The sequence below is a fragment of the Leptinotarsa decemlineata genome, unplaced genomic scaffold (genome assembly GCF_025532065.1).
Source record: "Leptinotarsa decemlineata unplaced genomic scaffold, Ldec_3_MD MMD2_tig00004307_RagTag_RagTag, whole genome shotgun sequence".
In the NCBI taxonomy this organism is placed as follows: Eukaryota; Metazoa; Arthropoda; class Insecta; order Coleoptera; family Chrysomelidae; genus Leptinotarsa; species Leptinotarsa decemlineata.
Genome location: NW_027412606.1, coordinates 6,521,719 through 6,539,914, shown reverse-complemented (window position 1 = coordinate 6,539,914; position 18,196 = coordinate 6,521,719). Strand labels below are relative to the sequence as shown.

General features: G+C 34.6%; 1 protein-coding gene across 1 annotated transcript in view; it reads right to left on the bottom strand.

Annotated features, from left to right (window-relative positions):
• Positions 1-7,172, bottom strand: part of LOC111514901 (luciferin 4-monooxygenase) — a 30,322-nt gene extending 23,150 nt beyond the window's left edge. The window contains exons 1-3 of the mRNA XM_074178874.1: positions 7,040-7,172; positions 4,621-4,754; positions 1,746-2,049 (exon numbers count right to left, since the gene is read on the bottom strand). Coding sequence (XP_074034975.1) covers positions 1,746-2,049; positions 4,621-4,754; positions 7,040-7,064 — 463 coding nt within the window. The 5' untranslated portion in view covers positions 7,065-7,172. The remainder of the gene's footprint in view (positions 1-1,745; positions 2,050-4,620; positions 4,755-7,039) is intronic.
• Between the last annotated feature and the right edge of the window lie 11,024 nt (positions 7,173-18,196).

Below are 18,196 nucleotides of genomic sequence, written 5' to 3'. Positions count from 1 at the left end.
TGTGCCAGTAGAGAGTGGAGAACGCTTATGATATTATTTGTAAGTAATTATAAAAAATTATTGGAGCTGCTTTCCATCAATACGAGTATGTATCAGTTGAGCTGAGAAGTTCCTACGCTGATAGAAAAAAATTCTATTTGATAAAATTCGATTTTATTTGTCAATATAGTTTCTTTCGAGGGCGTCACAACGATTATAGCGGTCATATAATTTTTCTATGCCATTTTCGAAAGCTGAAATTCACTTTCAGAAAACAAGATAGAAAGAGCATGTTATTAGAAAAATCGGAGAATGTAGAATGAAGGAGAAATTATTTAAGATAAATGAAGAAAGCCAGAACACTGGGTAAATCTATTTTTTATTTTGATGATACCTACATGGATCAATGAGGGTCATACCGTCTCGAAGATTTGGCAAGACCAGAATATCAAAACCCTGAAGTGTGTCTCTCAGTGAAGTCTCAGTTTTCTACTTCTTGAAAATGGCTTCGAACAATGCAAAACCCGAAATTCAGGTGTTCAAATTTCTAACCGTTTAAATACTATTTGTATACTTATCAGGTGACGTTTCGAAGACTTTATCCATCTTTGTTATCAAACCTACGATCAATTTCATTTCACCACTGTCAATGATAATAATATCAAATTGATTTACATCAATTACATGAATTATAACTTCAAATTATATTGTTTTGATTAAATTGAGTTAGATAAAGAAAATGTATAGTCTAGTCCAGATGATACATATTTCTTTTTTATGCAAAATTTCATGAATTCAAGTTACTGACAAATTTCAAATATAAATTGTCCTTCTCAAAATAAAATATTTAAATAAAATTAATTTTCTCGATATTTCAATTAGTACCCCCAGTCTGACGCCTAATAATACTAACTTTAACGCAATATGAGAAAACCCGTCGGCAGCTTCTTTTGATGTCGTTTGTCGCAACTCAATATTTTAATGGCTCGTTAGCGGCGTTCTCAAGGGACATAGCGGGTAGAAATATCTCAGTGACTTTGTGGATGGATTGCAGTGCCACTTGCTTGAGGTGACTATGTTGCTTTCTTTGATATACCGGCAGGTTTATATTCTTGGAATTCTTTCACTCTTATATAATACCGAATGGACTAGAGTAGCACTATCTGTGTGTTCGCCTGCAAACTTTCCAGCTTATCTAATACTATAATAGATACGTAGCATCGTTCAATATTCGAAGAGAGTACATGTGTAAAACAAAAATTGAATATCAAAATTTCTGCCATTTTTCATCTCTTTGTGATAACTACATTTGCTTGAATTTTTTTCAAACAAATGAAATGAAAACGAATAGAATGTAAACATTATTGCAAAATTTAAAATTACCGGACTGAAATGTTTAGATGAGTACGTTTATAGAGAAAAAAATGAGCAACTCAGTGGACAGATTTCACAATTCTAAATAGGAGGCATCAGGTTGTAGCATGTTGGGTATCTGATACACAAAAACTTTGAAAGGATATATTTCAAAAATGTCTATTGTTCAGAATATAAATTGAAATCAATTTCATTACAGTATTCCATTCCATTATAATGGAATAATAATTATTGGAGACAAAATTGTTTTCGGAAAAACTAAGTGGATGAACTTTCTAATAGTGAATAAAATCGAAAAATCAATAGTCTACTTAGAAAAAACAAATGTGTTTCAAACAAAATCTATTTTTTATATGGTCGATACATTTGTATGTATCCTTCATGTGAATTACCTGCTTCTAACAGAGACGTTTCTATCATTTCCAACGCATGAGAAACAACGAACATAATTTTAGGTGTGACTTCCTTCAACAAATGAGATGTGTCCATGATTGATAAAGCAGGATCAAGAGATGCGACAGGAACTCCCAAAAATAAACTTGCTATGAAGGGAATACAGCTATTTTCATGATTGTTCGAACATAACATCACTACGTCATTATTGTTTAATCCTCTATCTCTAAGATGCAATGCTGTTCTAATGCTTTTCTTCAGTAATTCACCATAAGTTTGTTCTCCTTCATTATCAGTGATGAACTGGAATATAAAAAACTTGTTCAGTTTTGCTAACATAAGGTACATTTCTGTGAATTTTCGGTATCTCATTTCCGGATTGGTTTTGTTATAGTTATGAACTGGTACAAACGCTAGACATTCATTATACAAATCCTATTTCACGGTTAACCAGAATACTCTAACAAATGAAGCACTTCTTTTTATTCCCAAGCCACTCGGAAATCGATGGTGATTCATTTTCAGTTCAATTTGAAATGGTGTAAGTTATGTACGTAGGTGGGTTCATAGTGTAGTGGTCTATTCGACCTACCACTGGAACCAGCAAGAGTTTTTTACGTCGCTAAATAATTTTTAAAGTCAGTTGGTAAAAGTGGGAACCTGTCAAAACTTGAAAGCCTTATTCGCTAGTTCTATTCTGATTCGGATATATCATCATTTGCTCACCTGCTCATGACTTTCTCTCTTCTGATGCTGATTCTGTCCCTGTTGCTCGAAAATTTGGTACCAGGCAGACTCATAGAATATTCTGCTCTCGAGGACGCAATAATTTACTTCCTACCTATATAATTTACACCACCTAGCCTACTAGGTTAGTAATATAGCTATAGGAGTTCTAAGCTATTCCTTATGGAGAAACACGTGCAAATTTGAGCAGGTTCATTCCTGCGATTTTTAGACCTCAGGCCCAATTCACACGGAAGGAGCAAAGATCAGCGCCTCGTCTCTGCCATACGTCCATAATGTGTAAACTGAGCCTTAGCCTTAGTAGGTGAGCAAGCTTGATCCGAGCTCAAAATCCCATGTATTGCAAAAAGTGCAGCTCCATAAGAAAATACATAGGATTTTGAGCTCAAAATCCCATGTATTGCAAAAAGTTCAGCTCCATAAGAAAATACATAGGATTTCAAGCTCGGACCAAGCTTGCTCATCTACTAAGGCTAAGGCTCAGTTTACACATAATGAACGTCTGGCAGAGACGAGGCGCTGACCTTTGCTCCTTCCGTGTGAAGTGGGCCTGAGGTCCAAAAAACGCCAGAATGAACCTGCTCAAATTTGCACGTGTTTTTCCATAAGGAATGGCTAAGAACTCCTATAGCTATATTACTATGGATGGTTTCCACATTCGATATCAACGAAGGGGTTTCACCCTGTATACATCACATTCGCAACCGAACCAAGTACAATTGCAATCTCCGAAACGTAGAAATTTTATACAAATGGCTTTGTGATATATTACCAAAATAAAAATGTATAATAAATTTGTATTCTGAATCATTTCTTCTTTTTTATCTAACCTCACCGCCTTATGATAATATATCCTCAACAAAAATTGAAAACCTATGCAAAACGGTTGAAAACGCACGAAAAACGATCGAACACGCACGAAAAAACAATCTAAAACGCACGAAAAACGGTCGAAAACGGTCCAAATGTTTATTGAGACATCCCGTACACAATCGTATTCCTAACCTTTCATGCTCAATTTTTAAACCGGCAACGCTACATTGCCCAATACACAACGATTTATTTTACAACCGGCAAACTGAACCTGCCATGCTGGCATTGGTTCATCTCTCTTTGCGCCGATTACACACACATACATATACACCTTTATATGAAATTAAGATTATTTCCCAAATCTAAGTATATTTTCCTGTCTTCTACAAGGAAATGACGATTTCAATTTCCCTAACAGTCTACGGAAATAAAAAAAAATCGGTCAAGTATAATAAATGACTCAATTTCGGCCCCGACAAAACCAACTCCATAAATACCCATCATTCGCAGTTACTTTCAATATCTTACATTGGTGTAGAGGCTAAGGACAATGTCTATCACGCGGACGTCGTGGGTTCGATTCTCATAGCTATAAACTTTTTTTAATTAGGATCACGATATAAGGGGGGGCCGAGGGGTGATACTGAGTCTCAATAGGGCCTGATCGGTGATGTAGAGTACTGAAGGGGCCGAGGGGCAGAGTTCCACGCTTGAATCGCTACGAAACTCAATCCATCCTGCATCGATTACGTCACACGTTTCCTTCCCCCACTCCTGTTTGAGCCAGAACATACACTGTTCATCTAACATCATACATTGTTAACAGAATAAGGAGTTAGGAAACTGATAAGCTTTTGCTCTTGATCCGATGTTACAGGACAGTTGGAGCCTTTTTCTGACGAATTCTTTGGCTACTTCATGGTTCATACCATGACAAAGCTTTCTGACGAGAGCGCTCACGGGATCTCGAAGGTTCCGTTAGTGATACTACGTGAGCTCACAATCATTCATCTTTTCGGCACGGAAACACACACCTCAGGACGAGACCTTCATTAGGGATGAATCATAGCTCCATGGGTGATACTTCGCCCCCGGCAGAAGTATGGTAACGTGTGCTTTAACTGGATATTTATTTCCCGTCACTTTTTGTGTAGTAGAAGGTGGAACAAAAGCTTATTGAACTGAAGGTGATGGAAAATTGAAAAAAATTTCGCCAGCTTCAACATTTTGTAAAGTTCACAGAAAACGAATGAATTATATAATGAATGAATTTTGTTAAAAACAAGGAAGATCAATTTATTTCCATTTATTTACCTGTGCAACAGAATTCTTATATTTTTCCATACTGCTGAATAACTGAAAACCCAAACCACGATCATTCGGCTGAAAGTTTGAAGGAACATTTATCACATAATCTTCTTCTTCTTCTTCACTCTCACACATTGCCACTAAAAAATAATTTCCCTAATGTAGACATAGTAAATGGAAAAAAAAACATGATTTGATGAAAGCGATCAGTTTTTTTCGCTATTGCTATTTCTGTCATTATCAATCTTGTTGAATTTTAAAGTTCTTCACAAATTATTGTTTAGTCGGTCTTCTATTAAATATAAACTGAAAACAAATTCGGTTTATTTCATAATTTGAGATTGGCTCTCAGAAACTAGAATGTGACTATTTCCAATTCAAAAAAAAAACGATGATATTGACAGCAAGAAATCAAATGACAAGAATGGAGAGATATAAAATTCAACTACTCCACTGGCTAATAATGTTCGCTCCAACTGCGGACGAGGAATGAAATACTCTGAAAGAATTTTTATTCTCAATTATGGAATATCATTGTCGATGATGGTCACTATTTTGCACTGACGAGTGGCTGAGGAGCCCGACGAAACCGGTCTGCAAGTGTGCCCATTCTAAAATTGAAGGTCGACTCTTTCAGTTGTATTGCCAATTGCATATGCAGATACTGTCAGTATCTGAACCTGGAACCCAACCACCATCAATTGACTAAGAGAGAAATCATCAAAACTCTACTAGACCGTGCTTTCGGGCTCTATAATACAAAGGAAAGTCTCGAAAAAGGCATCATCAAAAATGATTTTCAACGGGTTATTCACAGGCTTTAGCTAGAAGAGAACAAGAACTACACAAGGAAGAGAAGCCGCCACAACCAGTACTTGTACTTCCCTACGGATTTTCGGAAAGGATAAGAAGGATTGGGTCCAAGGATAACATCAGGACCTGCTTCAGATCTGGGAACACTATCCTTAGCAGCCTCACCAAAACTAGGCCACCAAACGCAGAATGCTATTTCAAGAATTGAATTTACCGGATACCCTGCGAGTGCAGAGAATCATACATCGGTGAAACTAAGAGGTCATTGAATATTCTCATTGCTGAGCATAAGAAACACACACAGCGAGGAGAAACCAGCAAATCCGGAATAGCAGAGCATAACATCAAGTGGTCTCAAGCTGAAATCATCCACAAGGAGGAACACTGGTTTAGGAGAAAATTCAAAGAAACCGCAGCTATCGTAGAGATACGTAACATATGGAAAGGTATGATCAAGGGGAACACGACCAACTCCCGCCAAACGGTCAGCTCCCGCTAGAATCAATGAAGCGGTGAGAGGGATGAGGGGATAGGTGAAAGCACTCGAATGACCTATAATATAATTTTTAATTTTTTGTAATTTTCAGTTCGTGTTTTATTTTTTTTTGGTTGTTGCTTGTATATTATTTCTTTGTAATTTCAGTTTTTTGTTCGATAAAATTGTTATTTTTCAGCTAATCTTTTTAATTTTCCATAGATTCTTTCAGGGATTTCAAATCAATTTGTATTATTATATTAGACAATGGAAGTCCGAACTGATGAAATATTTTTTCAAATCAGATATCAATAGTTATCGATGGAAAACATTTTTTTTAAAAAATATTCCTGCGTAGTCATATTAGACATAAAGAGCTTTTAGGTTTTCTCATGTAGACTTTGAAACGAACACGAAGACTTTGGACGACGCGGCGTATCTTCGAAACAAAGCGTCCTATCAAAAATCATCGAAGGATAAAATATCCTTAGAATAGTCCAAGGCATAGTCCCTTAATGTTTCGCCGCATATTTAATGAATTCCGTGTATATAAGAGGTTATGTTTATTTTCACGAAGGTTATCGAGGAGGATCTCTGGAGATTCAAAATCGTATGGTTACTTAGGCACCATTAATGTAACGAAAGAAGGGCTCGCTCTAACTCAAGGCAGTCACTAATATTCACAATGGTCCTTTAAATTTTCATATCACATGCCAATGATTGATAGCTAAAATATCGGCAATATCGTTTATGAAATTTTCATGAATGACAGCGGGGTCAGGTGAGAGCCCTAGGGAACCCCAGATGTTACAGAAATTTGTTTGGAAAGGTAGCTTTTGATTTCTATATTTTGGGATCTGTTCCATAAATTACTCACTAGTCATATTTTGAGCCACAAAGGACATTACATCTAATCTAGTTTCCGAATCAAGAGTTCATGATTGACATTATCGTCGTAGACGACCTACCGGGTATAACTTCACGTTGTTGGTTTTTCAGGACATTTTCACAATGCCAAGATGAAAACTTCATTACCAAGAGTTAGAAAAAAATCTGTGCAAACATGCTGGGATATACTTATATTCGCTTTCATCGTTTTTAGATACTGAGGTAATGAAAACTGAGGATTCAACTCACCATTGTCAACTACTTTCGACTCCATACTTCATCAATATTTGAAAGACCGTAAACAGAATTTTCACTGGAAAGAACAAATCTTGAGAGCATGCGCCTATTAATATTTCATTTTCCAAGTTCAACTACGTTGTCACCATATAGGTAAGTAAATAAATGATATAATCCTCCAATTTAAATACTATTCGATTCTAAATTGGTGTATTATAGACAAATCGATTTTTCTCGAGAATAGTCATTTTCATGAATGATGAATAGGTATTTCCTGATGAAATAAGAGCAGTAACAATACGGGGTGTGTTGAAAAATAGGGTGACCGTTTAAATTTCGCTGCTATGTACATTCAATTAGTGATTTTTAAATTTTTTCATATCATTGGTACACACGTCTCGATCATATGTTTAAGTGCTCAAAAATACTCAAAATATTGACAGTGTCATACGATGATTGTACTCTGAGTTGGAAAAATGTTCACAAGTGGTACAATCTTTTTGCAGAAGGTCGAGAAGGTGTGAATGTCATGAGGAATATTAAAGAAGTTTTTCAGAAATTGTGAGCATGAAGCGTGTGGCAGCAAAATTCGTTCCAGTAATTGTTGAAAACGGTGATCCAGATTTGCTTTAATCATGGGCATATGGTTATGACATCAAAATTGAAGTCCAATCGTTTCAATGGAATAGCCCAGTAGAGTCAAGACCAAAAAATGCACGCCAACTTCGATCAAATGTCATAGTTTTGCTTACTGATTGAAGAGATCCATGAAAAGTTGGCGTTTTGCGACGATTGAGGAGATAAAAACCGAGTCGCTGAAAAGATCAAACATATAACAAACAGTGCATAATAGAACTGCTTCAAGGATTGATAATAATGCTGGCACAAGTATATTATATCTGAGGAGAAAATAGAAATTGATGAATGAATGAATATTCATTAAGAAATATTAAAATTCACCTTCCTTGACGTGAAAATTCTCCAAGGTTAGCAAAGAACTATTCAATTGGGATTTTGTGAAATGTTTATTTTCAATTGGTTAATTTAGTCGTCTATGTAAAGGAATAATCTATTCAATTATACTTGTGTATTCAAACATAACAATTCCCTTGTTTGAATACGCAAGTACAATTGAATAGACCATATACTCCTTTACATAGACTAACGAATTGATAATCATCATTTACCAAAATCTCACTTGAATATTTCTTTGTTCACCTTGGAGAATTTTTACGTATTGTGGTTACTACATGTGTCATTTGTCTAATATATATATATATATATATATATATATATATATATATATATATATATATATATATATATAAAAGGAAGTGGTGGATTAATCGATTTGGCTGAAAATTGGTGGAGAGGTAGCTTAGAACAAGAAGAGAGACATAGGATACTTTTTATCCCGTTCGACCGCGTTACCGTGAAGTCACCAAGAAGTCACTATAAAACGTGGTATAGCAAAAACGCATCTGACATGGAATAACAAAAAAAGGTTAATGACAGGTAAACGTAATTTTGTCAATGGTTAATGAAGGCAATTGATGATGGAAATGGTGGTTTATATTTCCTGGATGCCCCTGATGGAACTGGTAAGACATTCCTGATGTCATTAGTTTTAGCTACTGTTCGTGCGAGATTCAACATTTCGCTTGCAATTGCTTCTTCTGGAATAGCAACCACATTGTTAGAAGGATGCCGTACGGCTCATTCAGCATCAAAATTGCCGTTAAATCTTCAAACTATTGAAAAACCAACATGTAATATTTCAAAAAACTCCGCAATAGCCAAAGTTTTATCAGCATCAAAAATCATCATATGTGAATTGTGAATTGAAGTTTCACAAACCATTTAGAAACAACGCAAATGAAAATTGAAGTGTTACCGACTAGAAATAAGCAAAGAACGGTAATACCAAGAAAGGAAATTGAAAAATTGTTTTTGACGTCAATGAAGTAATGGTAAGGAATTAACAGAATAGTGCAATCTTGAGTTTGTAATAAATAATCAAGACGTTTCAATTTTTCTTTACTCTCAGTCATAGTCGAATAATAAAAGATTTCTCTTTTGTTTCTGAAATGAATCGATTTGTAAAAACCTCGAATATTGGAGCGTATGAACAGAGAGTTCAAATGGAGTTCTATACATCCTGAAAATTTTTCCAGCCCCGGAGCAATTATTTTTTCATAAGTGATTCATGAGTTTGATACCCGTGAGTTGGGCTACCTATCGGGCGCGCCTCCAGGTGGCGGATAAGGGAACGGCCAGGGGACTTGAGGCCCTGTCTGGAAAGCCAGACAGGGCCTCAAGTAGCAGAAATAAGTAAGGTGAGGAGAACTAAAACACCCCAAAAGCCTTGGCAAAACATGGCCACCGTGGACCAGCCTACCCAAGCTGAGGTGTAAGGAATCGTACCGACAGCTGATCGATCCCTTTGGGGAACTGGGCGAAGCCTCATTGTAATCAGCCTACTTCTAGTAATGAGGGGCTCAGCTAGAGGTGACCAACTCTTCCCTTGATACTCGTGGGAACACACATGAAAGAAACAACACAAAAACAGAAACAAAAAAACCAAAACCAATCCCGAGGCTAGACAGAAGTGCTCACCTCAATCTGAGGTGAAATTTCAGGCAGCTGAATTTAAACGTGGCCGTGAGAGCTCAAGAAACGATGAACGTTCGGAACGTTCAAAAACTTAAACTATCGACGAAAACATTGCCAAAGTTCACCAAATGGTGCTAGGCGACCGCCGAATCGAATTGACTCATTCCTACTTCGAGGTTTACACCAGCCGTGCGCAATCGTAACATGGCCATTAACGCAACCTCCTTAACGTACAGGTCCAGAGGGGTCAGAGCTGTTTAAACAAGGCAATCGCTGTATTTGGTATAATTTTTGGATGGCCGTTGCTTGTAGAACTTTCGGTTCCCATGCAATGGTTCCGTACGTTAACATAGATCTTATTATTGTAGTGTAGATCCAGGTGACCACACGGGTTGAAAAACCCCATGCGCGTCCCACTGTCCTTCGACATTGCTCATAAGCCACGTTTTTGCGAAACACGACCAACTCCTACCAAACAGTTATCTCCCGCTAAAACCACTGAAGCGGAGAGAGGGAAAAGGGGATAGGTGAAAGCACTGGAATGACCTATAAATATTCAGATTTCGGAGGAATAAGTCCAGTTATCACCCAAAGACGATTGTGGATACTAACAATCGAAACGTCGTGACGTAACTTGGTTTGGAATCTTATAATAATTTATATTTTTTTTTCATTTTTGTTAATAATATTTTAATTTTTTTAATTTTCAGCTTTTATTGATATTTCAATTTTTTGGGAAAGAAAGTTTTTAGCTTTCTACTACTCCATTCAATTTTTCATTCTTTGGTTGTTGCTTGTATGTTATTTTTTGTAATTTCAGTTTTTTTTAAATTGTTATTTTCGGTTAATCCTTTTGATTTTTTTCAGGAATTTCAAATCAATTTATATTATATTAGACAATGTCCGAACTGCTGAAATATTGTTTGAAGTTCTTTATCATTCTATTAGCTATGGCTTAAATGAAACCATCACTAGAATTCTTAGGTTAGCAAATAAGAATAGCAGCTATATTGATATGACTCATCCTTGTACTCTTTTAAAAATCAGGTTGAACTTATTGACCTACTATGAAGAAACTGCTGATTATTATTATTAATAATCAATTGATATTTGTTTTTTTTTTCTTTTTTGGTATTCTATATTATTATTCAATTGTTTATTGTTTCAATCACACTATTAATGTGTTCATTGTATAATGGCAAGTCCATAAATAAATAAATATCAAATAGTTTGATCTTTCTTGAAGATGATCACTTGGTGATCGAAACACGTGTGGAGGTGTTGAAAAACGGCTTGGTGTTGGGAAAAATCTCCAGTAATATTCATTACTACAGTGCATCATAAGTAGGTACTATTGCAGTAAATCAAGTTTTTGTAACTGTTTCTAACGATTTTTCAACAAGAATTTCGAAAAAGTTATTAACGCAATCTCACAAAAAACGTTTTATTTTATCGTTAATGAAATTAGTGACCTGACTATGAAAGTCAATTAGATAAAGAACACAAAAAAAATAAAAACTTGAATTGCGACTCAAATTACACATAATCAATCAGGAATAAACATAGAAACTCACTTTCCATAATTATCAAACAGACGACAATAAATGCACTGCTTTCAATTAACAATAGAACAAAGAGATTAAAGGGTAGCCTGTATCATACGCTGATATAATAGTCAAATCAACGAATCAGGTATAACATTGATGTTTTTCTTAATCCATTGTTTTTTTGGGACGATGACCGTTTGGATTGGCGTTTCATTGTTTTCATTCAATCGACTTCTACGTGAAACGCTGGTTCAAGTCCTACAGCCGGACGATCTATTTTCGCTGCTTATCGTCCAACCTGTGCTAGGAATCGCACGTTGAAAGGTATATCCTCGTTTACCCTCAGCTCGCTGAAGTTTTGACTTGTATGGTTGTCGTTCATAAGAGAGTGACAGCTAGTTGATATAAAAACAGATTTTTCAATGTCATAACCATATGCTAATGATTCGTCACCAGTTATGACACTTTTGAGCATAATATGGAACACTGTCGACGCCATTCAATAACTCCTGAGCGATGCTCGTGCAACGGTTTTTTGGGCAAAATTCAGCAATTTTGGAATGAACTTCGCTACCACACGCTTCATGCCATTCCTCTAATAGTGATTCAATGATTCTCTATGACAATTTTCTTCACTTTTTCAGCATTTTCATTGGTTGTTGTTGTGTTGGGGCGTCCAAGACGAACGTCGTCATTCACACCATTTCGAACTTCTGTGAAAAGGTTGTACCACTTTTAAACATTTTTCTGACTCAGAGTACAATCACCGTATGCCACTGTAAAGATTTCAATCTGCTGGAAAATAATTCCATGAAAATCAAAAAATAAATAGATAAGTACTTTTTGATCATTCCCATATTGATTTCAAGCCACCGGTAGATAGCTGTAGACTGCATTAACCTTTCTAGATTCCATATCATTTCTAGAAACATGGATTTGTTTTCTGATGGCATTTCAGGTTAGCTTCCCAAATTTCTGCTACCGCAGTTGTCGGTTGATTGGTCAAACCACCAACACTGACATAAAAACTAGACAAGTTGACTTGGGTGTCACACCAATAGGTGGTTCCACCTATGTTTCGCTTGCGTTTACGCCGCTATTTTTATCAGGTACTTTCTTGGTTTTTCTCATTTTGTATTCAATCGAGGACCGCCTGCACGGTACTGACGATGCCCAATAGGCTGAAACAGCTGTCTACTGGTGGCTCTTAAATTGAAATCAATATGGTAATGATCAAAAAGTAATTATATATTTATTTTTTGAATTTCATGGAATTATTTTCCAGCAGATTGACTGTATTAACCTTTCTAGATTTTATATATATATTGAAAGGTCAAATTTAGTTGACTGGTTATTATATAACTATAGATTATTTTTGAGTTGGGTATTTCAGTTAATATCTGCGGGCTATGGAAACACTATTTTTCGTTATTCAAACTGTCGGAAATATATATTTTTTTCCTTTATCAAGAATATCTACAAAATAAAGTTCATGCGAACATCATACAGTAATAGATATGTTACAAAATACTCACCAAAGTTAGTATAAAATATAAAAAGAGGGCATATAAATCCAAACATAAAAACGAAAAGTCAAATGCAAAATTTGACGTTGAAAATTTTGTTACAGCACCAGAGAAAATGTGACTATTATAATATTTGCACATACAGTGAAATTTAAATGTAAGTGTAAGTGAAAAATTATTATTGATTTGATATTGAAATTATTTGTTCAATTTTATTGATCAAAAGTTAAAATATAATTGTAAATTTGACTTAAATTTTGTATTTCTGATTTTTTGTTTAAATTATTATTATGTTTACTTATGTGAACCATTTCTAGAAAAAGCATTTCCATATCATAATCTGAAGAGATAACATGTTCAGCTAGTCCACAGGAACGTTTGTTGAGTCTGCAGTCACTTTTATGTGAAGTGATTCTTCCAGATAGATTACGACTGGTCTCACCAATGTAAATTGAATTACAAGAAAAACCCAACTCAAAGATAATCTACTATGACAAATGTTAAAATATGTCCAGTGGTAACCAAGACATTCTCCAACAAATAGGTATTTAGTTGAAGGGGATTGAAAAAAATATTGTTTATTTGAAGGCGGTATAAATAGATATTCCTTTGAATTATACTGTCAACAGACACATCGCACCCATCAATAAGACCGACTTGGCTTTTTAGCGGGGTTATTCGTGATATTCTTCAGTTTACTGCGACAGCGCGTTGAATAAACAGCTGTACAACATGAAAGCTAGTTGTTCGGGAATCGTGAAGCGTCCGAAATTGTCACCATTAAATATAAATGAAAAAAAAAATTGTTATGAATGTATACTATTCTTTATGAATACAATATCCGCCCAAAATGAAAAGTAAGGAGGAAGTAGTAGTGCAAAAATGCATGAGTATGACTGGTGTCAATAGATCGACAATTTTTAGAAGGAACTCAACGAAAACAACAACTTTTTCGAGCCGAAAGTACCCACTGGTAGAAAGTGTTTGGTTATCGATGAAGAAGTCAAGAATTCTATTACCTAGGAGAACAGTCCACTCTTTTTACAAAAAAAAGGAAATACCTACATCAAATAAAGTTTTGTCAGTCATTCGTGAAGACAGTTTTTTTCCTGATATAAGAAGAACTCGAATATGGAAGATATTACATGAGCTGAATTTCACTTTTGGAAAGCAAGATAGAAAGAGCATGGTAATAGAAAAATCAGAGATTGTAGAATGGAGAAGAAACTATTTGAGAGAAATAAAGAAAGCCAGAGCACTAGGTAAATCTATTTTTTATTTGGATGAAACATGGGTCAATGAGGGTCATACCGTCTCGAAGGTTTGGCAAGATCAGAACATCAATAGTGGAAGACAAGTCTTTATGGAAGGTTGGTCCACTAGTTTGAAAATTCCAGTTGAAAAAGGTCGTCGTCTTATCATCACTCACATAGGCAGCAGTGAAGGATTCGTGAAAGATGGATTGATTGTGTTTGAATCGAAGAAAAATGGGGATTATCATCAAGAAATGGATGCCACAGTATTCGAAGAATGGTTTAAAACATACTTGTAAAACTTCCGCAAGGGATCCGTAATAGTAATGGATAACGAATCATAACTACAAATTGTAATGTTATGATTTAAATAGGTTGGATAAAGAAAATGGAAAGAGTTGTTGAAACTTCACCAGATAATACATATTTCTTTTAATATGCAAAATATTTTAAATTCAAGTTAATGACAAATTTGTTTTTTTTTCCAAAAAGGTAATTTATCAAATGCAGTAACATTTTGCCCTTTCTACACTTGTATTTATTTGTAAATTTAATATTCTGATTATTTTATAGATCTGTAGAAGGTAACGATTCTAAATAATAAAAAACTATTTCAAATATAAATTGTCCTTCCCAAAATAAAATATGCAAACAAAATTAGTTTTCACCATATTTTAATTATCTTCTCATCATACAGAATATATCAATGGAAAATTTATATTAATACCCTCAGTCCAACGACTATTAATATTATCTTAAACGTAATATCAGAAAAAACATTGAGCGGTTCTTTTGGCGGTATTTTCGCATTCTTTGTCGGTGTTTTCGCGTTCTTTGTCGTATATCCCTATTTTAATGACTCGTTAGCGGTGTCCTCAAGGGATATAGAGGGTAGACATATCTCAATGATTTTGTGTGTGAATTGCAGTGCTATTTGCTTGAGACGATTGAGACGACTATGTTGCTTTCTTTGATGTAGCGACAAGTTTGCAATTATTTTACTCTCAGACAATACTGAAGGAAATATAATCATGTGATACTATGAACATATATTCGAAACGAGTGTACCAACATAAAAAATCGCTATTTGAATGTACGTAGTCGGCAAAATGTGAACATACACTTTGAACAGCCCACGTATATGGAGCATCATCAAGCTTTGACTCATCACTCTTCAAATTCAAATTCCTCACGTTCAAAACTTTCAGCCAGTTATTAATAAAAATTATGTTTATTATCATTACTTTATTATTACCCATTACATGCTTGGAAAACAGTAAAACTTTGGATTATAGGCATTTAAGAATAATATTCATGGATCTAGCAAAAGGTTTTGATAGAGTGTGTCACCAAAAACTCTTGAAATCCATTGAAAGTTCAGGGTTGAGTGGCAATATACAGTATCATCATTAAAGTGCGAACCATATGGAAAACTTCTTTTTCGAAAAGTTTCAATGAAGTTTAACTTCGGCACTTGTTTGTGCTTTAAATTTAACTCAAAATGATGCGGCCGACTGAGACCCACTGATGTTCAGTGTTTGTCAAATTCAACTTTTTTTTCGAAAAAGTGCATTTCTAGATTGAATTTAACAAAAAGTTACTTGAAAAAGTTGTGTCTACGGCAATTTTATATCCATATGACAAATTTATTGCAACTAGGATAAAGTTAACGTTTTGCTTATTTTTGACAGATATCTCCTTTATTTTGAAAAACAAGTTCGGTTAATTGTCATCAATTCATGTATACATAACAAACTCATCATGGAGTTTAACTTTTCTGATACATTTTTACTCATACGGATATTTTTAGAGAGAAATTAAAAATTAGCTATAAAATTTGTAACATGATTGGTGCAAAGTTTTAACCACTTGGCTATTTTCTTAAACAAACCTTTGATTTCGAAAAATCAGAGGCAACTAAAAAAAATTCAAATAATTTCGATAGAACTATTATTATTATTATTAATTTTGAACAACAATGATATTATAGAAAATACAAATGGGTACAAAAAATTACTCATTGATCTAAATGAGGTTGTCAAACACTTATAACCTACATTTCAGTATGTCGTCCTCCACGTTCAAAACAAATTATGGTCCTTCTGCTGACATCTGTAACTGCATTTTTGATAAATCGGGGATTTATATTTGCACAGCACTCGCGAATGGTATTTTCCAGATGTTGTATGTCAGTAAATGGTCTACTTCGGTACACTTTTTGTTTCAGGTAACCCTACAAAAAAAAGTACAAAGACGTCAAGTCGGGTGATCTAGGTGGCCAATAATGTTCCCAGTTACGTCCAATAACTTTGCCTCTGAACATTTGTTGGAGAGACTGTTTCATAGCAACCGTGTGATGTATTGGTGCGCCATCAAGCTGATACCATAGGTCGTATTTAATATTCAAAGGCATATTATATAAAACTTTCACTAAACTCATTATTTGAAAGGTTGGGATAACCGACTGATGATAAATTTTCCCTAAAGAAAAATGGCCCAATTATTTGGTCGTTAAGTATCCCACACCATACATTAGTTTTAAAGGAATAGTGATCATCACATTCAACTGTGAAATTGGGATTTTCTCGGGCTCACCATCGGCAATTTTGAGAACTTACCGTTCCATTTGAAGAGAACGTTGCCTCATCTGTCCATAACATTTTATAAGGAAACTACATTTTCTTCTTTCTCTGCTTGAAACCAGAATGAAAACCTTAAAAGGTAAGGCCAAAATGTATTCTTCAATAAAATTTTTCCAACACTTTCTCTCTTGTAATCGGTATTTTTTATAATATAGGTTATGCTCGTTTGCCCGTGTTCAATAACTTTTAAACAAATGTTAAATTGGGCCTCCTCATCATATTTACTTGGAGTGTGCTTTTTCTTAAATTGATTTGCTACGGATCCTGTTTCTCTGAATTTCGACATTATCCTTGACATAGTAGTATGTTGAACATTTTTTCCTGGATGCCGTTCATTGAAAATGTTACCTATTTGCCGGTATGGTGTATTCTCACCACATATTAAAACTATTTCTATTCTTTCCTGGAGAGACAACATTATTGCAACAATAACTGTTAAAAATTTGGCAAGTAAATCAACAACTTGACACTACCATAGCATGCATTTTGTTTGTCGAAACCTACTTAAAAATTGTATTCAACGTGATTAAGCATCCTTACCGCCCTAGTTAGTGTTTATAAATAATCTATAAATACTGAATATTGAAATTTTAATGTAATTTCAACTTTAGTAATTTTATTAATACTTATTGCAGTTTTTGAGTTGTGTCTGCTTTTTCAAAATTGAAGGTACTGACGTTTGTTTAAGAAAACAGCCAAGTGATTGAAACTTTGCACCAGTCATGTTAAAATTTTTAAAGCACATTTTCAATTTCTCTCTGAAAATGTCCGTATAAGTAAACATTTATCAGTAAAGTTAAACTCCATGATTAGTTTGTTATGTATACATGAATTGATAACAATCAACCGAACTTGTTTTTTAAAATAAAGGGGATATCTGTCAAAAATAAGCAAAACGTTAACTTCATCCTAGTTGCATTAAATTTGGCATATGGATATAAAATTGCCGTAGACACAAATTTTTCAAATAACTTTTTGTTGAATTGGATCTAGAAATGCACTTTTTCAATTTTTTTCAAAAAAAAAGTTGATTTTGACAAACACTGAACGTTAGTGGGTCGCAGTTGGCCGTATCATTTTGAGTTAAATTTAAAGCACGAACAAGTGCCGAAGTTAAACTTCATTGAAACTTTTCAAAAAAAAAGTTTCCCATATGGTGCGCACTTTAATGGTGACACTGTATATGAACTGATGAAATGTTATCTAGAAAGAAGAAAGCAATACGTAAAAATCAACGGCAGACGCAGTTACTTTGAAACTGTGGAATTTGGAGTCCCACAAGGTACAGTACTGGGCCTCATTTTATTCAACCTAAATGATTTAAAAAAATGTTGATACAGAAGGCCACATAATCAGCTTCACGGATGACACCGCAATCTTCTATTCTGGTGAAAATTGGCAACAGTTGTTTAACAGAGTCGAGAAAGATTTTTTCAAAATAAAACAATGAATCGACTCCAAATTACTCACTATTAATTTCGATAAGACAAAATGTCTTTCGTTTTCAATCATCAAAACCAATTTCCGGATATTTCACATCTATCAATCACCGACAATAATAACACCTTCATTATACCCATAATCAAAA